This window comes from Rhinolophus sinicus, linkage group LG18 (genome assembly GCF_036562045.2).
Source record: "Rhinolophus sinicus isolate RSC01 linkage group LG18, ASM3656204v1, whole genome shotgun sequence".
Taxonomy (NCBI): domain Eukaryota; kingdom Metazoa; phylum Chordata; class Mammalia; order Chiroptera; family Rhinolophidae; genus Rhinolophus; species Rhinolophus sinicus.
This window is the reverse complement of record NC_133767.1, coordinates 5655210-5681979: the sequence shown is the minus strand read 5'-3', so window position 1 is coordinate 5681979 and position 26770 is coordinate 5655210. Positions and strand designations below refer to the sequence as shown.

General features: G+C 38.3%; 1 protein-coding gene across 1 annotated transcript in view; it reads right to left on the bottom strand.

The window, feature by feature from the left end:
• Positions 1 to 26770, bottom strand: part of PARN (poly(A)-specific ribonuclease) — a 118470-nt gene that overhangs the window by 53581 nt on the left and 38119 nt on the right. Inside the window, exons 19-21 of the mRNA XM_019710397.2 lie at positions 20725 to 20780; positions 19435 to 19521; positions 16989 to 17063 (exon numbers count right to left, since the gene is read on the bottom strand). Coding sequence (XP_019565956.2) covers positions 16989 to 17063; positions 19435 to 19521; positions 20725 to 20780 — 218 coding nt within the window. The remainder of the gene's footprint in view (positions 1 to 16988; positions 17064 to 19434; positions 19522 to 20724; positions 20781 to 26770) is intronic.

Here is a 26770-nt window from a genome sequence, read left to right as displayed (position 1 = left end):
GCATCTGGCCAACCGAACGAGGCTGGGAAACTGGGTTATTAGCAAGGCTCAAAACTACAACTGATTGAATCACATTGTAGATGCTTACAAGCCATTTCGTCCATGAGTTCAAGATATAAAAACAAAATACTAATAACCAACTGACATCATCATTGGAGAATTCTAGTAAATCAACTCACTTTGTTAAAAAGCAGTAAGTGAAGGGAAGGAATCCAATCTATATTCTGCTTTTCCTCTACGAAATGCAAACACCAGATAAAGGAGTTTCTCTTTGTAGATGTATTTCAACAAATAAAAGGGAATGTTAGAATTACCAAATCACCATATTGCAACCTCTAATAAAATAATGGATCTAGGTTAAATAGGAGGACAGGAGAATATATAAAACAACCCAAGAGGATAAAACCAGTAAAATCAGGGCTGCAGGAAACTACAGGGCAGATGACCCTGTTTCTTCAACAAATGAGAGACAGAGAGACCTATAGATTAAGAAACATATTAGACATTTCAATAATCACCACTTGTGGCCCTTACGTGGATCCTAACTCAAACGGAAAAAGAAAAACTCATAACTCTTGAGATAATTGGAAATTTGAATAGTAAGTGAATATTTGATGATATTAAGGGCTTATTTTTTAAGAGCAATAATAGTATTGTGGCTATGTTAAAAAAAATTTCTCTTTGAGAGCTATACAATGAAACATTTACTAGTGATTATTATACAGTACCCAAAATATGCTTCAAAATAAAACAAAAAGGGAGCGAGTGGGTGTTGGTAGAGATGAAATAGGATTGGCTATGATAGTGGTTGAAGGGGAAGGAGGTAAGTACACAGAGGATTCATTATATTCTTGTCTTTTTTGGTTATCTTCAAAGTTTTCCACAATAAAAAATTCCCCCGAACCAGCAACCAGACCAAAGGAGCCTCTCCCTCCTGCCTCCCACCTCTCTCAGAGAGCCGACCAGAGTTTTCCATGGCTGAAGACACCATCGCACTCCCCTCTTTGGCGACTATGCCACAATGTGTTGTCACCTTTTGGTTTTCTAGTCTAGTTCCCCAAATATCTTAACTAAGGTAAAAGATTTGTCAGAACCTCATTTTCACTTCCGCTGCTTTTTCAGCTCTATCAAGCTGCTGTAACAACACACTTTGGCAAACCTAAATCTTCCCTTTCCTTTTCCAAATGAAAAACAAAGTAAAATAGAGCACTTGCCATACAATAGAGTAAGCGCCTCTAATTTTTTCCCCTAGAACAATTAAGATGAGGCCTAAGCATCACCTAGGACATCTTGACTAGAATTTGGCTCCCTAAGAACTTCATACTCTTGGGGATTAGGAGTTCAAGGAAAAAAAAAAAAGAACTGAGCCAACAAATCCCCGAACTCAAACCTTCACAACTGTTCCCTGAAAGCAAACCAGGGATGCCCCAAAAATTCAATGACCTGCAGCTCCCGTCCCCCAATCCTCCAGCCTGGCACACAGGTGACATGTGGTAAAATCTGGACAGTCATACATCAGTAAATGAACACACTGCACCGCTGAACACCAGTTCACATCAACAGAGAAACGGTGCTGTTTTCCATTTGGAATATTTGTTAAATATTACAAAGGAGCTAAGTCAAAGGTAAAAGTGGTCCAGCAGGTAAAAACCAACACCGACACTCCAGAAAGATCTTCCGCCAGACATCCCTTACACCATATCAAGAAACAAACAGAACTGGGGTGCAGGTGAGGAGGTGGGCTAAGCTAATGCTGAAATGCAGAGGCTCCTCCCACTAGAAACGTGCAGGCGAGTTAGAGAAAGGACACTAACACCGCCCCCTTTTTTTAATGTCCAGCTGTGTTTAAAGGGGAAAAAAAGAAAATCCTCAGGTGTCAGAAAGAAGAGAGAACTTACAGGCAGGGGTTAAGAGCTAGAGAGGGCTGGGACAACCTTGGGGGTGGGGGGTTCTAAGCCCGGGGTCCAGGCCCCAACACCTAGAAGCCACACAGAGAGACTCAGACATGGCTTCAGGCCTGTGAGGGACAGCAAGCTGGACGGAGAGCCCCGCATAAAGCTGGGAACATACAAGAGATGCCCTGTCAGAGAGAAGGACGAAATTAAGAACCCACCACCTGGCCCTCAGACTTGGCAACCCCAGGCTGTGCCTGCCTACGGCACTGGGTGGGAAGAGTCTGTAAGAGAAATCACACCTCACGTGGTAAGCAGTAAAAATAAAATGATCAAATGCAACATTTCAAGGACAGATCCTCAGACTGAAGAAAAGCAAACTGGCATCTCTATGCTAATCACAAAGACACATCTAAAGCAACTCAGAAAGGTTGAAAGAGAATGAAAAAAGATATTTGAGGCAAATACTAACTAAAAAAGAAAAAACTTGGTATAATTAAGTTATATCAGACAAAACTGAGTTCAGGGCAAAAAAAAACAAACAAAACACCTACTAATTAGAACAATATAGGAGTTTTAAAAAATTATATTCCCATTATAAATTTATAGATCAAGCAAATAAAAATAGTGAATAAATATGAGATTAGAACCACAAATTTAATAAGCTTGATCTACTGGACATATAAAGCCCTATACGTCACAAATAGCATGGCCTATGTTAACCCCATTCTCTAACTCTACAGTGGGGACCAGGCTGCAAAAAGGAACACTCTCCACTTTCTGCCCCATTTCTCTAGGCACAGTTAGAGGTCCACCTTCCCACTAACCTAAAATGAATATTGTGCCTATCTAGGGAATGAATTGATACAGGAGAGGTTAAACATTATACAGAATGTGGAATGATTATGACACTTAATATCAATGACAAAGCAGCGAACTAACCCCATGAGAGAAACAAAACCTGCTGGGCCCATGGATCTCACAGGAGTGATGCAAGGATTAGGGAAATAAAGGACTAAGTCATTCAGCGGAGAGGGAAGCCTAGAAATAACCTAAGTAGTTGATTATCACAGGTTGATAACCTGTGCGTTTTATTAAACCTTTCTTTTTTCTTAGAAGAAACATTTCATGAGGTGTTGCTTTCCCAAGGCAAGTTACCTAGTTATAAACTCTTTGTTTTGTTTTTCCTTATCAGTAAGCACTCAAAGAAGAGCTGAGGCCTGAAGGCAAACCCGTCTATTATCATCCCTTGGTCTATCACTGGCAGTTTAGACAACCAAGATTCATTACCTGGTATACTTTCCTGTCCAAACATGAATTATGAAAACAGATCTTTACTTCTAAGGGTAGGCTGTTCACTGCTGCTGCTAAATTGCAGCATTAGGAGTATTCAATTCATCAAGATAAGAAGACAAAGATCAAGCTCTAACATAATCACTTTTCAAAATGCTTGCAAGCATTTAAAAGGCGGGGAAGGACTGACTAGGAGGGAAAAAGTTCTCTTTACTCAAATTAGAAATCTAACGAAAATTCAGAAAAAAGTCTTTGAATTCACTTCAAATACTTTACTGAAAACATTTTTATCTCTACTTATATATCACTTCCCAAACATTATTCAGTTAAAAATGTCTCTGAGGCAATATTAAAAGGGAGTGTCAACTGCTTGTAAAAATTTCTCCAAGGAGTTAACATCGACAAAATATAGCCATCGGTACCATTCAGATCCTGCCCTGTGGCTTTTATGTGTATAATTCCTCATTCAGATCCATTCAGTCTTTCCATTACCAGATATCATGGTAGTATTTTATACACACACACAGATATGGAGATAAAATGAAACTTTTACTTTGTACATCAAAATGAATCTCCCCTTTAACTATTAACTCAGTACAGTATATATAATGGGGAGGAAGGAAGATCTCATTTCATGAGAAAGGAGAAAAAGAAGAATTTAAGCAATGACAGATTTTAAACCGGTCTATGATAGATACTTTCCAGAACAAATAGTTCTACTACTAATAATAATTATTTTAAAAATACATGGAAGTATTTTCTTGTTTCTGCTCATCTGAAGTTATGCAGAATATTTACAGATAATCTCGCTATGGAATTCGTTTGAAGATCTCTGAGAAAAACCTCCAAATTAAGTTCCTATGCCACTCTTACTAAATGTGACTCTCTGCAGACGAGGAAGTAAACGCACCAAAGGATAAAGGCTGTTCTCTGCCAAGAAATGAAACAGATGACCCCTCCCATCCAAAAGATAAGGATGTGTCTGGAAAATGCAGGAAGCCTGGTCTGAAATTGTCCAAGACCTGTCAGTTTCAGTACTTAATACTGATATAGGCCCGTCAATGTGAGACAGCAAGGCAGGGCACCCACTCGTTCTCAGACTGAGACATGGCACACAGACACCCACCCCCTGTGAATGGCAGTCAGTGCGGCTGTGTCTGTGGAGCGAACTTCCAAGCGGATGAGTGAAGGCAGTGACGTGCCTGTGGGATCTGGTGGGGATAGGAAGGTCCCGCTCGGCATGATCGCCATACTCACCGCAGCCGCCAAATCACCAACAAAAAGCACAAAAAATGTGAAAAACGCGGCACCAAACAGACTGAAAACACCACCTGTTTGCAGTGTGAAAAGTGCAATGAGAAGACAGAGCGTCACCTTGTTCCACCTCCACTGGGGAACGTGTGCTTCAGGACACTCACACTGTCACCCTCAGCGCAGGGCCATGAATGACCGCAGAGCTCCGTGAGGACTGATTTTTAGGTTAGAAAAAAATGTTAACGACTAAGTGAATGCACAAACACAGAATCTGTGCACAGTGAGGGCTGGCTGTACTTTGAAGACTATTCCCGAACCAGCTTCCCACCCTGCGTCTGGGAATAAATCCACAGAGCCATCAGACTGCAAACTTACAAACTTCTCTGTGTCTGCAGAACCCTAATATTACTTATGAACCTACTCAAAAGCTAACCTCTATACCAGAAAGCTGCCCCGGTCACTGGTGAAGTGGGACCCCGAGTGGGAGCTGCGGGAGACCCCTGACTGCACAGACATGAGAGTAATTAGAATGGCAACCAGCTATCGGAAGCCGCAGGGAAAGAAAAGGACAGACAACTAAGAACCATTGCAGCAACAGTTTTGCTCTTTGTTCATAAGGTACGAGCAGAAGGCTTAAACTGCACGTCACTTACACAAGCAAACGTGGCCCTGCGTGAGGGACACCATCATCCCGCGAGCTGAGCAAACAAACACCGAGAGCTTTATACTCACAGACTACAAGCAGCAATGCATACTCTTTGTAAAATCAATTTGGCAATATTATTTTAATGTCTGGATTTCTGAATATGGGTGAGATGGGGGAAGAAGTGAACATCTACTGAGCAGCTACACAGAGAGTGTTACCTATTATAGTACCTCCATCAATACTTCCCAGCCGTGAGAAGTGTTTCTCATTTTCACTTGCAGCTGAGGGCTCAGAGAGGTTAAGTCAAGCACCCAAGATCACACAACCATTTTACAGAAAGTCCATCGTGCTACCTGGGTTTCTTTCAAGTGCTTACACAAATTGAGAGATTCTTGGGTATTTCAACTAGATGAGCACTGAATTGAGCATAGTATTTCTTATAAGCTTAGTTCATGCGTTTTCCTCTAGGTACTCAGATCGTTTCCAAAAAGAGAAGAGGAAAAAGTGTTTTTTTCTCTGTGAAAACGTCTCTCATCTCTCGTAAAATTTCAAATCAAATCACAGAAGACTGCACACAAATCAAGCAGGACCTAACTGACATCTTCATCCTGACTCCCATGAGAGTGTCACTTTACCCTGAGTGCACAGGTGGCCCTAAGCAAACACCTAACCAAGGCCCCCGTGTCTGGTTTCTCTAGCCCCCCATTCTGAGAGTGTGACCCTACAAATGTCCCATGTTGCCTATCTGGTGCCATACCGCACAAGGGGTATACTGTGAACCCTACGTGTTAACTCTGCCCAAATGACTTAGCATGAATAAGCATTTAGATGACAAGTTTTACTTGAAGAGGGAAAAGTCGATTAGCTGCCAGCACGACAGCACCATCTTCTGGTTGGTGTAATGGAATTAAGACAGAAAGTCACATCTGGTGTTAAAAAGCACTTCAACGGTTTGGTAAGCCAGAAGGGTGGCAAACTAGAAAATCAGTTTCTGCAAAACCGGAACAATGTTAGTACTAAGTACACACTCCCACAGACCACGTATGGAATACAAAGTTTTAACTGTAGGTCACTACTGGTCATCATTCCCCTTTTGCAAACACTGCAGCCATGTCCAGCTTTTCAGCTCTCCCACTACAGAACCCACGCCTTATGAAAGAAACTCCTTATCGTGTCATCAGTCACACCCATACCCCCCTGGGTGTGCAAAAAGCTCTCTGCTGCTCACACACAAAGTTGAAATTTGATGGGGGCAGCAATGGCAAGCAAGGCCCTTGGAATCGGGCCCTTGCCCCGTGTCTTCCACTAGCACTGGTTAGCAGTTAGGAAGCGCTGTCCTCTTAGGGGTCCTAATAAGCTGAGGGGCAGCTAGAAGAGCTAATGGTGACTTAGCATCACCTTTACGTTTCCCTAACGTACAGGATGGCTTTAGCAGATTGTGATGGAGAGAGATCTTGGGCCTGAGGTCCAACTAGGGCTTTCCACCATAGCTGCTTCCACCTCCTAAAAAGTCCAGACCAGAAGACATCATCAGCGAAGAGACCTGACAGTGGCAGAAACCTCTAAACTATTTCCGAATCTCTGCGGGCCACATTCACTAAATGATTTCACACCCACTGAGGGAGTGTGACCCACAGTCTGACAAACACTGCTGTAAACATCCACTTTCATTTCTACCTCTGTTGTGCCTGCACGCTCCTCTCTCTCTTCTCTGCGAAGCCACAATCAGCCCTCCATCAAGGACCAAATAATCAAGGCCTCTCCTCAGGGCCATCTGCAACTTGTGCCCAGAACGGCCCAAATACCAAGATGTAAGGTAACGACTACGACTAGTCCCCACTTCAAGAAGCCAAGTCTCCTGGGTGGGAGAGGTTAACATTCTATGATTCGCTTTAGCTCAGTCATCTCCCCTTCCTCGGAACACAAAAACATTTGCCATCTGTATGTATGTATGTATGTATGTATGTATTCATTCATTCATTCATTCATTCATTCATTCATTCATTCCGTCCTTCACTCCGCACCCTGACTTACTCTAGTACCATTTGTGTAAACATTTAAATGTTTACCAAACAGGAATCCATCAATTAGGATTTATTTTTTTTTTTACAGTCTTGTTTGTCAAGGGATAATTTTCATGAACTTTAAATTAGGAACTGAAGTGCACTGTCATTGATTCTTGGAAGCCAGTGGCCCACTGGTACTCTTTGCCGCATTTATAGATGTGGCAGGTTCCCAGATAGATTCAATTTGGCCGCAGTCTCTCAGAGAAGGCTGTGAACTCAAGTAAATATAAAGCCCAACCTTCTAGACATTTAAAAATAAATAGAACCTGCTCAAATATGTCCATGTATTTTTGACTCTGCTACAATGCCACCGTACACACATGAACAAGTGCCACTGTGGGTGCCACCTCTGACAATCAGGCTTTCCGATGGCAGCTCCCTGTTTGGTTGACAAACTTGGCGTTCAATACCTGGAAATTCTTTTGAAAGCCCCAAAATTTTAAAAGAAAACTAGTTAGATGCAATATTTTATTTTTAAACTTGATTTAATGAAAAATACCCCAAATCAACATTACAGCAAGGCTTGTACAAAGGATATGATTCAAACTCCTATTTTTAACACACAAACTCTATGTCCACCTTCTAACTTCCCCTCCAGCCACTCCACCACATGTGCCCTCTGTTCCAGTCATGCCCAAATACCAAAGGATGTGCTAGTCCCACTCTTCATCCAAGCTCTCTCAGCCGTCCTCTACTAGGCTCAATCCAACTCATTATTTGAGGATCAGCACAGGCACCACATGTGCCCTCTGTTCCAGTCATGCCCAAATACCAAAGGATGTGCTAGTCCCACTCTTCATCCAAGCTCTCTCAGCCGTCCTCTACTAGGCTCAATCCAACTCATTATTTGAGGATCAGCACAGGCACCACCTACTCCAGGAAGCCTTCCCTGCTAAGCCTCTACTGCCATCTCCATGCCAGTCAGAGCCGGTTCTCCCTTCCCTAGCCCAGCTTTCAACAGTTTAGTTTACTTTTAAAATTGGGAGCTGGAGAGTACCACAAAAGCAAATTTTTTTTTTTTACCCATTACTAGTAAATATGATAGATTTTACTGAATATTCTGATAGTACATCACAAAGCAAACATTCTTAGATCAGATAACATGGCCCCTAAAACACAAAAAAATCAAACACAATGCTTTGGACCAACAACGACTTAACAGAACATAAAGATTCAGCTTCTAGAGCAACAAACACCGCATTTCTTTTTCCTGGTTACATTCTAACTTCCACAGGACTCATTTTCTCATTGCTGCATTAACACTGGTAATTATATTAAGAACTTGGGAAGGCTTATCTGACAGCCAGGAAGCTTTTGGTCCTATTCTCATACCAGCTAATGCCCTAAAAAATACTAATTAGGGAGAGTGCAAGTTCTTGTTACACTCTTAAATAAATCTGCCTGATACAGATTTCATAGCAGAAAAGTATAAAACTGCTAATTCTCAAGATTAAATATGAAGGGGAATTAGAAAAACAAGAAAGTTCTCAATAAAAAGTATTAATATTTCCCAGAGTGCTTTTCATGGATTAAGTGATTTAGAGTGGGGAAAAACAGTCAGTTGCTCTTACAAGTTCTCAAATCAGAAGATATCTACACAAAACATATAGACACTCACACTCTTTACTAATAAAGATTTTCCTTTATCAAATTGAAGTACTCAATAAGCCACTACTGTAAAAATCTTGTCTGAATAAAAGAAATACATTGTTTCCAGGATCCATATTTATGGCATAAAAGTCATATGTCATTTAAACCAAAAGTTATCAGCCCCTTCCTTCCAAAAAGAAAAGCTTATTTAACAACTCTTATTTTAAAAAGTCATGTCATAGTTAAGCTCATTTATCTATTGCTATATTTATAATTCTAGATAATTGTTGTGAATCCACATAGAGTTTAATATTAGAAAAATTAACATGCAAAGAAAAACATTCATTTTTTGGTTATTTTTAAAATGTTTTGTGCATTTCTTTCCTGACAAAAAAAATTATATCATAACACACTAGCCAACTATGAAAAGCACCACAAATAGAAGCAAAGATGCCAAATACATTGCCTGGATTTTGTCTGTTGGAACACATGTGTACCTGAAAGGAACTGAACTGAAGTCACTTGTATTCAGTCAAAGGAGGTACTTAAGTAGCAGGGCTTTTTTATACATTAACATGAGATTTTCTTAAAATGTCATTAAACAAAAATAAAGAGGTAGTTCAAGCATGGTATAACATGGCAGGAAGTCTTGCATCAAAAGCAGATGCTATAAGAGGAACAATTAAAGAGCCTAAGTAAGGATGTTTGCATCTAGTATGGAGAATAAGCACCTAACAAATCAACCTTTCCTTTGAGAACAGCTATAAGCTCTGGGAAATACATGAAAGACAAACAAACAAACAAAAAATCCAAGTATCTGAGGGCTCTAGAAGTTTAACATAAATAGGTTTTGGAATGGAGTCAAAACTTGGAGGAAGCAAATTGGCATAGAGTGAATTTGTGTGAGAGAGAGAGAGACAGAGAGAGAGAGAGACAGACAGACAGAGACAGAGACAGAGACAGAGACAGAGAGAGAGACAGAGAGAGCGACTTTGCCCTAAGGAGAAACTGTAGTTAAAGGGGCATGGAGCAACTAAAACTCTGATAGAAAATCCTATGTTTTCTGGTAGAAGGAACCAGTTAAAGAAGCGTAGGGCAACCAGCGGCAATAGAGTAAGGAAGGAATCTTAGAAACGAGGAAACCAGAAAATGGGAACCCCAAATCTGGTGTATAGCTCTTTGACTGACCCTTATCCATGCATGTGCAGACTAAAAGCAGTCGAGGCTAAGATCTGAGCCACTGCCTACCATAAGCATGGAAAAGTCTGTAGTTTGAATTTACCTAATTGCCTGTTAAAACAAAAATAAAAATATCAACACTCTTTTGAGGAATGTAAGTGAATCCAGAGTCACCATAAAGGAACACTCACAATGTCCAGGAAACAATTCAAAATTACTCAACATATAAACAGCCAGGAAAATGTGACCCATTCTCAGGGGAAAGGTGATCAACAGGTACCAACACCCAAATAACACAGATGCTGGAATTATTAGACAAAGACTTTAAAATAAGCTATTCTGTGTCCAACAAGGTAAAGGAATAGGGTTCAAAATAAAAGTAGGAAACCTTAAGAGAAAAACAGAACAGTAAAAAAACCCTGAATTTCCAGAATTGAAAAATCAATATATGAAATAAATTTTCTGGATGTGCTTAATAGCAGAATAATGATGACTGAGGAAAGAGTCAGTGAGCTTATAGATCAATAGAAATTACCTAATGTGAGTAACAGGTTAAAAAAAAAAAAGTAGAAAAAAATGAGCAAAGCATCAGGAACCACTGGAACAGTATGAAAAGGTCCCCTATATATAAAGTAATTAGAGTCCCAGAAAGAGAGGCAAGGGAACACAGGATAGAAAAAAAATATTTGAATAACATCTAAAAACTTTCCAAATCTGGTGAAAAACATAAATTTATAGATTCAAGAAGCCTAGTCAACCCTGATAGGATAATTACAAACAAATCCATGTCTAACTACTTAGGAGTCAAACTACTGAAAAACCAATGGTAAAGAGAAAATTTTGAAAATAGCCAGAGAAAAGCAAACCATTACATATAGAGGGCAACAATGACTCAAATAACTACAGACTTCTCATCAGAAACCAAGGAAGCCAGAAGCCAGAACAACATCTTTAAAATGCTGAGAGAAAAACACAGGATTTTATATCCAGCTAAAACATCCTACACCAATGAAGGCAAAAGAAAGACATTTTCAGATAATGGAAAATTAAGAGAATCAGTTGCCACCACCCCAGCACTATAAAAAATGAGCAGAATTTCTTCAGGCTGAAGTGAAATGATACCCAAAGGAAACCTGGATCTTCAGGAATGAAGACATTTGAAACGGTAAATATCTGGGTAAATAAAAAAGAATTCATTCTCTTAAATACAGGATTTAAATTTCTTAAAATACATATGACTGTTTAAAGCAAAATTATAACACCACTTTGTGGTATTTATAATGAATGCAGATGTAAAACACATGCCAATTACAGCACAAAAGACAATGGAGTAAATGGACCCATATGGAGATAAGGTTTCTACATTCTTTGTGAAGCGGTACAATACGAACTCTAAGTAGACTTTGAGAAGTTATGGCTATATACTGTATTGACATTTCTAAAGCAAAATAATACAAAGAGGTAGTGCTAAAAAGCCAATAAAAAATTTAAAATGGAATTTAAAAAAAATATTCAAATAATCCAAAAGAAGACAGGAAAGGGAAAAGGAACAAAAAACAGAGGGAACAAACGAAAAACAAATTTTTAAATGATAGGCCTAATCATATAAATAATTACATTAAATGTCAATGGACTAAATAAATACTCCAATTAAAAGAGACTCATTTTACATATACACATATAGGTTGATAGTAAATGTAAAGGAAAAGATATACCAGCCAAACACAAAAAGACACAAGAATAAATTAACTATATTAATATAAGGTAGACTTAAAAATGATAGTGTTATAAAAGATAAAGAGGGACATTTCATAGTAATAAAGGAGTAAATTAATCAGAAAGACTAGTCAGAAATGTATATGCAACTAATAATAGTCTTCAAAATATATGACATGAAAACTGACAAAATTAAAGGGGGAAATAGACACAATCGTAGGAGATTTTAATACCTGGTTTCAAAAACTGATAGGTGACTCAATAAAACATTAGCAAAAACAGTGAATAGCTGAACAACAGTGATATTTATAGACCAAGCCATATACCATATGCCAAACCATATACAGAATATCCATTCTTTTTCAGTGCACACCGTACATTCAGCAAGACAGACTTTAGGCCAGGCCATAAAGCAAGTATTAGTACATTTTAACGGATTGAAATCATATTGAAATCTCTAATCATAACAGAATTAAATTAGAAATTAGTAACAATAACAGATCTAGGAAAACTCTAAGTACTTGGAAATTAAACAACACACTTTAAGTAATCTAGGGTCAAAGGAGAAATTAGAAAATTTGTTTAGTTTAATGATAAAGAAAATGCAACATGTAATTTGTGGGATGCACTCAAAGCAGTGCTTAGAGGATATTTATAGCTTTAAATGCTTATATAGAATTTAAAAAAAGGTCAAATTCAATGACTTGGAGAGAGTCTTCATTATATACACATGCTGGCTGGGCATGAAGCCTTGTGTGCCCACAGAGGAGACGAAAACTTCCAGCCAATAGTAAAAACTGTGGCAGACTTGTAAACTGCTTCAATGCAGAATGTGTTCCCCAACCCAGGTGGCAAAGGGTGCAAGCCTTGCTGGATCAAGGTATGTAAGCACATCTGACCAATCACTGGCTAACCTTTAAGCTATATGGACCCCGGGCAACCTCTAGGAAGCCAAGCTAAAAAATTTTACAAAAATGAAAACAAAACTCAATCACATAAAGTTCTACCTCAAAAGCTGGAGGGAAAAAAAACAGCAAGGTAAACCCAAAGCAAGTAAAAGAAAGGAAAGAGAGAAAGAGAGAAAGAGAGAGAGAGAGAGAGAGAGAGAGAGAGAGAGAGAGAGAGAGAGAGAGACGCGCATATACCAACAAAATAGACAACAGCAAACCATAAAGAAAAACAAAATAAAAAGAATAAAATGAAAAGATCAACAAAATCAGTAACCCCAAGCCTAGAGTGATCAAGGAAAAACGAGAACACAAATCACCAATATCACAAATGAAAAGCAGTTATCACCAGATTCTGCAAACATTTAAAGGATAACAAAAGGCACAGGTAAAGTTTAAAGCTATAAGCAGCCTTTTAGCAAATACAGTGCTGAATAATCACCTCAAAAGAGTTGTATCTACAACTCTAATATTTATCTGTTCAACACAATCAAAAGCTGTGCTTTTTAAAAGTCTGATTTAACATAAGCACATTCAGACTTTGGACTGAAGTGAAGCCAAGATTCTCCCCACACCCCCTCCCCAATCCCACAAAATCATCCAGAACAAGCTCTTAAGGCAGCATATCAGGAATTTATGTAACTACATGATTTTAGGCCAGCTTTACAAAATAATTGTTAGGTTTCTAACACTTCTAAAGCACCTTTCACAGTATGCTCCAATCTCCAGCGTGCAAAATAAATGAGAAGGTTATTGTCTCAAGCTATTTCTATAAAAATTATAAGCAGAGAGAAAATGTCTTATAACGCATTTAAGGACACTCCTGACAATGTCTAAACTTTGAGAGTATGAACAGGAGGCTCAACTACTTTTGAAATATTTTTGAGCTCTTCCCCTAGTTAACAAAACTGCATTAGGAATATAAAAATCTTAAATATCATTCATTCAGATGTGACCATTAAAGGTGATTTCTTACTCGGCTACTTTGAGAAAAATAGTCAAATACTGAGGCTAAGTGATCTTCCCCATGGCATCGAGTCCCCATACCGGACACCTACTGTCCTATCTGAAGAGCCAGAGGGGAAGAAACCTGCTTGTATGGCTTATCACTATCTGAAGACCCCAAAGCCACCGGGGACTCTCACCTTCACAGCAACAGCAAACAAAAAAACAGCAGAAATCAAAGCACATGGCACTCAGTCAAAGGGTTTTAACAATTAGTGTAATAAGATTTCCTAGAAAAAGAGAACTCTCATATTCAAGATGTTGACAATGATTTTTTTTTAAATCTTGATTAGAATTAGTACTATCAAAAGAAATAAGAGACAGATGTCAGTTAAAAAGCAACTCCTTAAATGTAAATCAAAAATAGTTTGTAACAGAGCCAAAACAGCCATTACGAGCTGTTATATAAATAGGCATTTAATGATTTTTCCAATGTTACATTATTGATCTAACAAGTCTTCTGCTTCCGCAGAAATGAATAAGTAATTTGTTTAAGGTAACATTAATAGGGTTTGCAGCACATTAGAGACCCTGGGTCTGTCTCACCATTAGAATTACCACAATAAAGAACAAGTTTTACATTGTCTTTCAATGAAACAGCTGCATAATTTTAGAAATCATAGCAAAAGACCAGACACATTATATATTAGGTTGGTGCAAAAGTAATTGCGGTTTTTGCAATTATTTTAACCTTTTAAACCGTAATTACTTTTGCACCAACCTAATACTATATCCATCACAGGCAAAAATGCATTTCTCAGTCATAACACATTAAATACCATTTATTCAGCTCAATAAATAGTTCACATACACTTACGAGTGTCAGACACCACTACTCTAAGCCCTGAAAACACAAAGGTGAACAAGCGATATGGTCCCTGCTCTGAAAGAGTTTACATCTATCACAGAAGACAACCCCACAAGGTGTGTGTCAGTAAAGGACGCCAGGCTAGCAGAGACATGGGGTCCAATCCCCTGCAAAAGGAGCCAGAGAAGACAGATGTCTCACAAAACACCCAGAGAAGCGGACGTTTCAGCTGAGATGAGGAGGGAAGTAGGACACAGCCAGGCTCTGGATGGAGGCAATGGCTGAGTAAAAGGTGGCTTCTGCCAAAGAAAACCATGGTGATAGGCACAGCATGCGCAAATGGCCAGGTATTTATTTTAAGAGCTGTCTTTGTGTAAGTAAAGAGACAACAGTGGAAAATTAGACTGTACTAGTAAAGTTGCATATATCAAAAGACAACAGTCATCTTCTTAACCCAGAAGGTAAAAAGGGTCAAAGGTCACAGTTGCATCTTGGCCTATTCTCCATATTCCTCGCTCACACACACATTTATTTCCTGATGCCACAGTGTATGCCAGGCACTAGAGAAGGATTCAATGAATAGGTGAATAGGTAGACTCAACACTGGCTTCAGGGAAGCAACACACATGGGCAAACAATCAAATTAGAGCGCTTCTGTGGCGACCGGAAGCCACAGGTATCACTGAATAAAATACTGAGCTCAAAAGCCACTGTTTGGAGAATCTTTCGATAATAAATGAGGGAGCAATCATCACTGGACATAAATTTGGTATAACAGGAACATTAAAAGCAACTTTGATACTCCCTACACATAAGCAAATGTACCTGTATTTCCAATTAACTCCTACTAACTAGACTGTTACTGATGTCAAAGCACTTTTACACACTCATTTTTACTGTTCACAGCAGTGGAGGCCAAGCAGATATTTTAATAATTCCCTACCATTTGTCAAGCACTGCTTATAGAGTGGCAGGCCCGGTGGTGGGAACTTAATATCCATGACCTCATTTCACAGAGTAACTATCATCATCTCCATCTCTCAGACAAGGGACGTGTGGCTTACAGAGTTTACATAACTTGCTCAAAGACACATGGCTGACAAGTGGCGGAGGCAAGGTTAGTCCCATGTCGGTCTGACGTCAAAGCCTGTGCACCTTCTTCCATCCACTGCACAGCTTCAATGTCACCGAGCATGAACAGCGAAGCAGCTGAAGTGCGACACTAAGCAGAGGAGGCGTGGCTAGACATCGGGTCAGGGGTCCTCAATCAGTGTTCTTTCAGCCACACTGAAGTTCAGTACAGTCTTAATCTCAGAGTCTCCGCCCCCCCACTTGAACTTATCTATGGCCCTCTAATAATCTAGTCCCTTTAGATTCTATCTAAACTGCCCAAGGATTGAGGGGGAACAGATCACAGAAACAAGCAAATATTAAAACGTTTAATAAGCAACATCATTCACAGCCGGCCACCCAATGCTATGCCTGGTGTCATGTGCTCCTGAAGAAGAGTATTTCACATTGAAATCTATTAAATGACCATAATAAAAGCTCGAAGCTATGTCAAACTTTACATACGTAATCTCATATAATCCTCACAATAACCCTTAGTCCATACCATCATCCTCAGTTTACGGAGATAAGCAGAAGCCTATGATGGTTAAATATTAGGTTGGTGCAAAAGTAACTGTGCTTTAAAAGGTTAAAAATAATTGCAAAAACTGCAATTACTTTTGCACCAACCTAATAACTTGCCCAAGATCACACAACTATAAATAGTACAGCAGTATGATTCCAAGCTTTTCTTCTCTATAATAGCCTATGTGCCTGTGATGGTCATATAGTTTTAAAAAATACCAAATACTCTGATCTGAATGTGTATGTTTGTAGAAGTTTTCATATATAATTACTCGTATAGTTATATCATCAGAATTGCATAGTTTTAGTATGGGGTACTTTGTTAAATAAAAAATTAATTGGACATACCACTTAAAAATTTCACACTTTTTACATTACCAAGCACCAGGGAACTTGAGCTTTATTTGAATAAAATATGCATCTTAACACTACATATTTTCTTCAATAACTTTTCAACCTAAAAAAATAGAATGTTTTGTGATGGTAAATATCAAAATTGTTTCAGATCCAATGAGACATGGTACTCCATCTTTTTACAATCCTATTTTAAAAGCGAACAAAATATCTTTCAGTTTATTTGCCTGTAAAACAAGTATTTGATGTAAGTTTAATGGAATGAATAAATCACAGAAATTTATAAATACATGGGGAAAGTACAGAGACAAATGGGTCAATACAGGTTTCACGTTTTGGTGTCCCCGTTCCTTTCAATTTGCTACTTCTAATTCTAAAAGTAAATGTGCAACTCATTTTAGAAAAAGCGTAATGGGAAAGGAACTGAATTAAGTGAAAAACAGTATTATATAATGTATCTAATGAATCAATAAATTTGTCTTATTTTCTCACCTACACATGATTTACTAATTATTTCCTTTATTTTAGAGACAATCACAAAACAAACCAAGCAGCAATGCACCCACTTTAATTAATACATAAAACCATGTCCCAAACACTTACCAATCTGTACTTGTTCAGGCTGGCTGAGAGAAACAAATGCTGATGTGTCATCAATCCAGGATATCTGAATGTTACCTGTAATATTGAATTAAAAGTAAAGTTAACACTTAACTATTTAGCTAGCTATCAGCTTTCATTTGTATCTCTGACATATTTCAGTATATATGTTAATTTGGAGAGAAATGAGGTGCTGGTTTAAAATTTGATCTAAAAGTCAGCACTACAAAAAGCTAAAACTTAAATCTACCAAGCAGTTATTTCAGTTAAAAGGCAAACCAGGAAGAAAAAAAAAGGAACTTAAAAAATTTGTTTTAAAAACAAAAGAAAGCTTCTGGATTAAATCCTGGGTCACTTCATCATTGAACTCAATCTCACGCCAGGGCTGGAGTCTCTGCTCCCATCAAAATCACTAACAAAAATCAGAGGCCCCGTAAATTCAAAAATACAACTATTTCTTTTCAGAGGCAAACTTTGAAAATTACAAATGGGATACATGAATGAATCAATGTAGCAAAACATAAGAAAAAAAAACAATGTTGATCTCAAGGCCAGGTGAAGAAAACAGGGAGCAAAACGGAGGACAAGGAAAAGCAAGCAGCAGAGAAAGAAAACCAACACTGACAGAGAAAAGAAAAAACAGAGAAGGGCAGAAAGCAGGGTAGTGAAACAAAATGATTTCCACAGTGAGAAAAAACCTCAATAAAGGCTGAGCACAACCAGAATGGAGTATAGGAGAGCAAGGAGAAAAAGGCAGGAGGAGGGGGCAGTGGGAAGTTGGAGAAAACTGAGGGGAAAAGCGGAGATCTAATTATTCTGCTACCACTCTTCTTGAAAAAAAACACCAAACTGGAATTTTGAGAAATGGGTAAACTCACCAGAATTTAACAAGGAAAAGAAAATTTAACTCCAACTAAAATTTCTGAAGGCTAGAAAGCTGCTTTGTTTTGCCGTCATAGGAGACAAATTTACTTCCTGCTGTACAGTGAGGTGCTTTCTCAATTAGAAAATCACTATTATTTTCTTACTTCTCCACCCCGTGTGTATGCTGTCTTTGGGATAAATAATAACTAACATTTATTAAGTAGTTACTATATGCCACATACTACGCATTCTAAATGATTCCATGAATTAGCTCATTTAATCCTTGTAACATGCCTATGAAATAGGTGGTATCGTCATCATCATCTCATCATTTCCAATGAGAAAACAAAGATGCACAGACGTTACTTGTCCAATATCACATAGCACACAGCGAATTTTTTTTTTTAATTAAAATGAAAAAACACACACACAGCCCTACTTAGTGCATTCTACTTAATTTAGCCAATTAAAGTTTGACTACACTGGGATAAGAATTTAACAATACAAGATGAGAAACAACAACATCAAAAGCTTTCAAAAGAAATGAGCTGTGAAATTCAACTGCATTTCGAGATCTGTGCTTAAGTTAAATAGCAGGACTAGAATTTCAGAAGACATTTAGACTATCTGCAAAGATTAGAATAACTTTCCAGAAATAGACTTGCTTTCACTTACTTTTCTAAAATGTAAGTGTGTAAAGTTTTATACTTATAAATGAAAGCTAATATATGCTTATTTTAGAAAATACAGAAAGTATAAACAGGAAAAAAATTCAGTGATAATAGCATGATACTTCCTTTCAGTCTGATTTCAATACAAAGTTTTTTAAAAAGATAATGTTAGTTATACAGGAATCCTAGTTTGTATTGGCTTTATACTTTAAATGTTAAAATATAAACATTTTACCATCTTTCAATAAACTCTTCAAATATTTTTTAAGTGGCTACATACTAGTCTGTTGAAGAGATACATAAACGTTTACTAAACATTCTATTATGGGACATTCAGGTTTTTGCTATCTTCACGTTATCCAAGAATATCCAAAGAGAACAGCCTAAATACTTCATTTGTTAAAATACAGAAACACTGCGCAAGATTTACAATCAGAACGGTCTTTATAAACCCTAATCAGAAGACTGATCAATTGAAACTAATTGCCTGCCCTGATAAAAAGGAAATAGAAAAACAGCCCTACCTCACATATAACATGTATCTTGGTCCTCTCAAACATCTATGTTTGTCTCCTTGGACTATTCAGTGTCAAGCAGTGACCCACCAACTGCCCTTAAGAATACTTTATCCTCAGCCTAGATTTATTTTCCACGGTCAGCAGTAAGGGCAGTCATAGTAATTGTATCTTGCTTTCCATGGATTAATAATAGCACTCTATTGTGGGGTGCTACTAAGTGTTCCTCAGATCATACTGACACAAAGCAGCATGCCAAAGCCCCCAAAATTCCATGAGTGAGATTAAAACCCTGCATTTAATATTCTTTCATGCCCAACCTGAAGCCGACTGTACACCTCTGGTCTCCTAGACCAAAAGAATATCCTAAAAGTACATTTGTACTTGTGCTTTACTTACCAAAGGCACTGAAAAGCTGGTAAAGGTCGCTGGTTTTCCATTCTTTGGGGAATGTCACATGGAGAACATGATCACGTTTAGGCTGCACTACAAAACAAATTTTTGATGAAAAGTCAATAGTTGAAAAGTGAACAACATACCAGGGGTTCTTTGATGAAACTAAGCCCAAGCTAACTTGGGGAATCGTGATGGATGCCTCATGATTATCAGACACCTCCGGAAAGTATTCTTAGGAACAGCAGGACTCTGCCATCTCAGCCTAGTCCTCAGGTTTTGTTGCTTTATAGAACCCACAACAATCTGAACCCTAGCATTCTATGCAGAGACATCTGTGCTCACAAAGTTCCTGTGAAAATTATTTCAAGAAAAAAAACAGCTGCTTTGTTTGAGAAGTTTCCCTAAACATTTTACTTTCTCCTTTTAATCTAGTCGTCCACGTTTATTTAGCTTAAAAAAACAAACAAACACACTGTCCAAATTGAATGGACTAATTGTGTTTAAGTAGGGGCAGTGTTGTGTTCTAATCCCAGACCCACTATATAACCTGTGCAACTCTGAGCAAGAGACCTAACCACTGTAGCCATTCAGGGCTGTAAATTGGGAATGACGATAGTTAGCTGGCACCATTGTTGTGAGAATGACAGATTAAAAGCAAATCAAATATGGAGGCACAACACAGTACGTCCTCAAATGAATATCATTGCAATGACTAATATCATCAAGCATAGTTCACCCATTTCTATATCCCTGTGGCATGTATTAAGGCAAATAAACCAAAGCTAGGAAAAGAAGAATGGAAAACAAGAGTAGGGCGATACAGATAAAGTAGAGAATCAGAAGAAGCAACCATCTCCCAAATAGACTGGCCTTCCAAGGTTTTCAATGATGATTAAAAAAAGAAAACGAAAAATCAACCTACTAAACTTAAATATACTGTACTCAAATAAATGGAAAACAGAGAACTTACTATTACTAACATAGCTAGCACGTCTTAAAATGTATTACATATATTTACAGGAAAGTATGAATTTAGAATTCTGAGTAGAAAGAAATAACGGAGATATGTGCTTTTTTAAAAATTCAACTCATGCATAAACTGGAAAATGTAAGAGATGAGTTGATCAAGGCCCAAGGGTACCATTAACTTGAGCATACTATTCATATCAACCACAAAATCACTGCCTATTTTTAAGTGAATAAAGCTCTTTCTTCAGTAATACTTTTCCTGTTGCCCCTTCCAGACCACACAGTTAAATGTGCAGATGCATGAGAAAATAAAATTTCACTTACAGTCTGGTCCTTCCAAGTTTAGATAGGGGATATCCATGACTCTCATAAGAAATAACCTACAAAAAGAAAAGAAAAACAGGTAATGAACGAATTTCTATTAAAAACCCAATAGGCATCTATTAAATGTTTTAGAAGCTTCTTATTACATTACTCTATTATAAAAATAATTTTAAACGCGCTGAAGAGTCATGTCAAAGATTTTTCTCTAGGGCTAAATATTTATCATAAATAGAAAAAAACTGTAATATCCCTAACGCCTACAAGAGTTCCTGGTACTCAGTAGCTGCTCCGTGAATATTAGCTATTAATAAATGAATGAAATTAGTAATCAAGAGTTGAAACAAAGTCCTCTGCTGACCTGCCTTGTTAGTTCAGAGAAGGTGAAAGAACAAATACTACAGAGTGCTAACCATCTTACCGACTTATGAACAACTGTTCCTAAAACTATAAAGGTAACCCCTTTGATTGGTGTTTTGTGAGTTGAGAATAACAGCATAGGTGTGTGTTTTTCACTGAAATGCAGTCATTGGATGAAAACTAATCTTATTGGGTGAATTGCACAGTCTAAAATGAGTGACTGTCTCAGAAGCTCACGTCATTATTGTCGTTTAAAACATTAAAAGCACAAAGCTTCTGAAAACTTCCACAAAGTAAACAGATGGCTGATTTTTAACTCAAAAAAAAAAAGCGCAAAGCAAACAATCCCTGGCCAAAAAAAAAAAACAACAACAAAAAACCAAAACTATCACACTGACATAAACCATAGCAGTCATTTTATGTATAACTTCCAAAACGGATACAAAGGCACTTGAAATAGAGTACTTATAAATTATAACTCTCTGTAATGCCATTCAATTTTCTCTTATTTCCAAGATTGTGGATAAAACATTAGGCCTTCTTATGTCTGTGAGATGATTTCAATGAGTTTTATTTAGATAACGATATATTTTGCGTTTCTGGTAGAGACTACATTATACAGCAAATTAAAAAGGCAATCCAAGTACCCAACAAGCAATTAGTTTGGCTTCACTGACCCACAATTAAGGCATATTATTACCAGGCATTCAAAAACCAAGCAGGGTATGATCTAGTTTACAAATGGAACCATCAGCCTGAATAACACTGCTCTGTTAACACTAGAAAAAAAGAAGTCATGGTACTCTGTGGTTGGAGAACTTGTTGCCTAGCCTACAATTTAATAAACCAAATCCTATGGATAAGAAACCAAATTTATTTTTAGTTCACTAATTTAGGCTCAGTGTACTATTCTGGTTCCGGTAGCTATTTTACCCAATTTAATCCATACTACCTGCAATGCCGGAAGACAGTAAGACATACAAATCACCTAGCACATGGGAGGTTCTCAATGGATAGCTATTAGTACTATTGCCAACCAGAACCTGGAAAGTTATTCCTGGGTTAGAAGGCTCAGTATTTTTATGCTTCACATTTTTTGATTCGCCATTTAGTAAATTTAGAGATGGTCCCCAAATTCTAAAAACGAAATAAAAAGCTTTAAACGTTAGCAGATCAAGCACCATAAAAGTAATTAAAACTTTTTACCCTACTTCCAACAGAAGAATAAAAACTGAACCAACTAGATGTTCATTGCCATACTGCCAAATACACCAATAATCAAAATCAACCTCAAGATTTAATAATATGTAAGGGTTGGTAAATTATAGTTCATTTCAACAGAGCACTAAACAAAACAACTTTTGAAAACTTCACAACATGAAGAAATTGTGATACAATTTTAAGTTTTAAAAAGGCACAAAAGTTTGTGACTACAGCTTTGTAAAATATTTGTCATTAAACCAAGAATGAAAAATACCCTGCGCCCCCCCCCCACCTCCAAAAAAAAGTCAATGGTTTTGGGAAACTGAATTTTGTTTTTCAAAATTCTTTACTATTATTTTTCAAACTTAAAAAAATAAAGGCTACCAGAACTGAGAGGCCCAGGAGAAATAACTAGAGACGATCTCAGAGAAAGCCCAGCTGAAAATGCCAATTGAATCAACCTTATGTATCCTGTGCACCATCTCACCTATGGTGGGAGAAAGGAACATAAAGTAAAATCACAACTTTGAATCTGCAATTCCTCTATTTCTTCTTAAAAGACTGTTTTATTTCTAAAATCATGGGACCTCAATAATGAGAAGACCTACTGTCCTATAAATATAAATAACGCATTTAAAACGAAAAAGACTTCCCCAATTTATCTCACCATATAAATGTTTAAAAAATTTTTTTGAAAGATATCTTTTGTCAAGCAATATATAGGCTATTTGTTCTCTAAACTTTCATCTGAATTTTAAGTATCATCTCTGCTTAAAATAAGTAAAAACTGATTCTCAGCTAAAACACTCAAATGTTTTAAAAGGTTAGTTAATCCTACACTATCTTGGTTGCTTACTTGATACTTTAACTAAACAGAAACCCCTTTCAAATGAATTATTAATAGCATTTCTCACTCTTCCCCTAGGCCTCCACCTTCGTGTCTGGCTTTAGAGAGAACTGAATAGCCCCACACCCTGGAAGAACACGAAAACCAACTGCGTGTGTGACTTGGCAGACGGCGCCTCTGGAGAGCCCTGCAATTGGGAAACCGACTCTAAAACTGTAGCTGAGCGTCGGTGGAAATGAACCAAAGTAAACTCTCCAATGGCCTCCCACCCCCTTATGCCAGGCTGCTCACAAGCCATTGCTCTGGTATCATCCCTGCCCTCTTGAAGCAAAACTAAAACATTTCACTGTAGGCATGCTTCCTACAAACTGGGTGTCAAAAGGCCTACACTGACTCCTGGCATGCTGATAAAATACTTCACATATGGATCACTGGACCGGACAGGTTTCATTTTAACACGTGAGGAAATGCTGATAAGTACATGAAAGGATGTCCCTTCACTGTGAACTGTAGAAAAGAACAAGCTCTCCCAGAAGGCCTTCCACTGGCAGATACCAAAAAGACACTCGGACCCACACCTGCGTGAAACGTTTCCTCTATTTTAGTGAAGGTTCAAGACAGCCGTAATTGGGTAAAGACATTCAAGACTGTGCAGGAGTCTTGCACGTCCCTGTGAGCTTTCTGATGAAACATTATTTTAGCACTTTCTCTCTAAAGGACTGACACTAACTATGTCAAAGGCTAAAATTAAAATTCCCACTTGCTACAATGGCCAAATTTACACCAGGATTCTATACTGCATAACTCAAGTTCACATTCTAGATGCCATAAAACAAATTTTACCCTTTTTGGCATTTGTCAGTTTTTTAATATTCAACGATTATACAGCTGGTGATGGATGCTGTTTTTCTCGGCTTTCGAACATGTCTGGAAAGATCCAACGGTAAAGCACAGGGCACTCCAGCTCCTGCTGCAAATAGATGGGGTGGCTTCAGCGTGGCCTCCTACAGGCTACACAGTGTATTCTGGACACAACGCCATTATCTCCGAAAAGCCACCCACCTCTTCTGCCTCCATGCTGTAGGGCACTCACAAAAAGCCATCTGCTAAAATGCTCTTCCAAGCAGGGCAGTGTGACACCGTGACCTGCACTGTGTAAGAAGGCTGGCTACTCAGCAAAGCATTTCATTTCAGATGTAAAACCAGCAGCACAGGAGTCACCTGGGAACTGGACAGAAATGCCCATTCCGGGGCCCCACCGAACCCTCCTGACTCAACCTCTGGGGATTCAGAGTCACTGCCTTACCAGGAAAAGAGTATGTTCAAGGTTGAGTTGTCATTAATGGTGATTCATTAATCAGCTGGATAATAATGACTTGGGCCAACTTCTCCAAAAATTATTAGTCTTAGTGATTTGTTTATACTAAATGATCTTGGCTTAGAAAAACACAAAAGTATTACAACAAATACCAAGAACTACCTCAAAACCCAGGAAGCAATAACGTAAGGCTTCTACCACTCCCTAAAACCAGGAGGCGAACTGTGACAAGCAACTAGATTCTCCGCAAAAGATAAATTGGGGGAAATTATTGCTCCGGCAGCTATTTTACTCATTTTTAAGAAGTAAAAAAACGAAACAACAACAACAAAAAGTTACTTACACTACCCTCTTGGCAACTCATTGGCAAGGGTCCTACCTACTTCTGTGACTTGGCCACAATGAACAACTTCCAGCAGCAGCCGCACAAATTAAACTTTAGCCACTAATGCAGCCCCGAAGACGGGCAAACACTTTATACGAAGAGTCAGACACCTCTAACCTTATCAAAACTCTCCAACCTTCCCCACAAGTTTCAGACAGATTCTGGCAACCACAAAACACATTAGGCTGCTTTAAGAAGTACACTAAGATGAAAGGTTATCCTTTGATGGCACACAGCTTGCCTTGGACTGTGGCTCATCTGACCCACTCCCGACTTGTCCAGTGAATAAAATAAGATTGCAAAACAATGGCAGTATTAACCCATTTTATGCAGCTGAGCTCAAGAAAACGAAAAGGACAAAAGTGATACTCAAAAATGCATACAAGAAGTCCCTAAGAGGCTCATATCTCGGGGAACTGAAAAGATCATTCAAATTCTTTAAAATTCTGCATTACCAAATCTATACATAAAACCAATGGTTCTATTTATTTATAAATAAAATATTTCATTTTGCTCCAGCAGCTGCATACTTCCCAGTGCTATGTGGGAGAGGTGGCCCTCTCACACTTGGCTTTTAACTGAGCTCTTTCCAAAGCCTCCGTGTGAAATGGGGAGCTGGAGCCCTAGCAGGAGCATGTGGGGACAAGTCAGGGTTTTAGTCCTGAATCCCCACCCAAGCCACTAGCGTATAAAAGTAGCAAGAGCTCAGGATACGAGTAAAGATCTCAGAAACATTTTTTGTCGTGCTCTAGGGCTGATTAAATTACAGCTTCGTGCGATGAGCAGAGCCTAGATATAAGAAATGAGCTTGCTGTCTGAGAATGAGCTTTAGGTAGACTGAGTTTTCAAGGCAACAAGGAACAAGAGGCACGAAGAGAGCCATGCTGCCACAGATCAAAGGACCAACTTTCTATGTTCGCAGCGCAGGAAAAGCTGTCACCCGGGCTTCCTGGGGTCAGACTTTCCAGTTACACCTGCCCCCACACACCATGACCACTCGCAGGAAAACTCACGAATAGGCTCTTCTCAGGGTTGAGCGAGACACAGAGGTGTCTGCATAAAGGGGTTCACTTTATGTAATGTCAGTTTTGTACACCTACACAAAGGCCTGAATGAGCTGGAAGGATTTCTAATGTTATGACACATCTTAATAAAGAAGAATGGTGTTTATTCTGTTCTCTTTCCCTAGCAAACACAGAGAAACCTGCAGCCCCAAACTCTTAATTCTTCCTCCTAGAAACTGAATAAAAACTGGCATCTGTTCATTGCCTTCTTCAAAACTATACTTCTCTTCCTAAAAAGCTTTATTCTCAAAACAAAACAAAACAAAACAAAAGATTCCAAGTAAAATTGTACTCAGGAGCTCTTATAACACCAAAGATTAGGATACAGAAATGTTGAGTATAATCTAATCTCAACACAACTGGAGCAGTGAATTAATTGTAGCTCACCCCAAGTCCCAAGCCTTCCAAACGAAAACTGAAAACTTTAATGACTGTCAGAGCTACTGTATTTGCAAATGGTCTTGGTCTTTCCTTCAGGGCACAGCAGTAAAAGCACTTCATGAGAACCTTGTATGCAAGGGCTCATCATTATACATATTTATGTGCTATAAAAAACTAATTTTATCATCCAGGGTAGGAAGCATGCAGACATCTCTTACAAAATAAGCTCATTTATTTTACTCACTAAAGCTCTTGTGTAAAATCAGAGAGCAACTGCTGGCTAGAAGGGCGTTACTGTGGCATGTTATTGTAAATTCACTCAGGTGGGGGGGCATACAATTGTCATCTACTACTTGATGTTCTGACAAACAGAGCGTTACCTGACATTTGTCCTGAAGCCAAGTTGTGTCCTTTCTTAAACAGAAATACAACACTAGAAACAAGAGGGGCAAGGGAGGAAAAAAGAGAAAACCAACAGCTCATCTGAACAG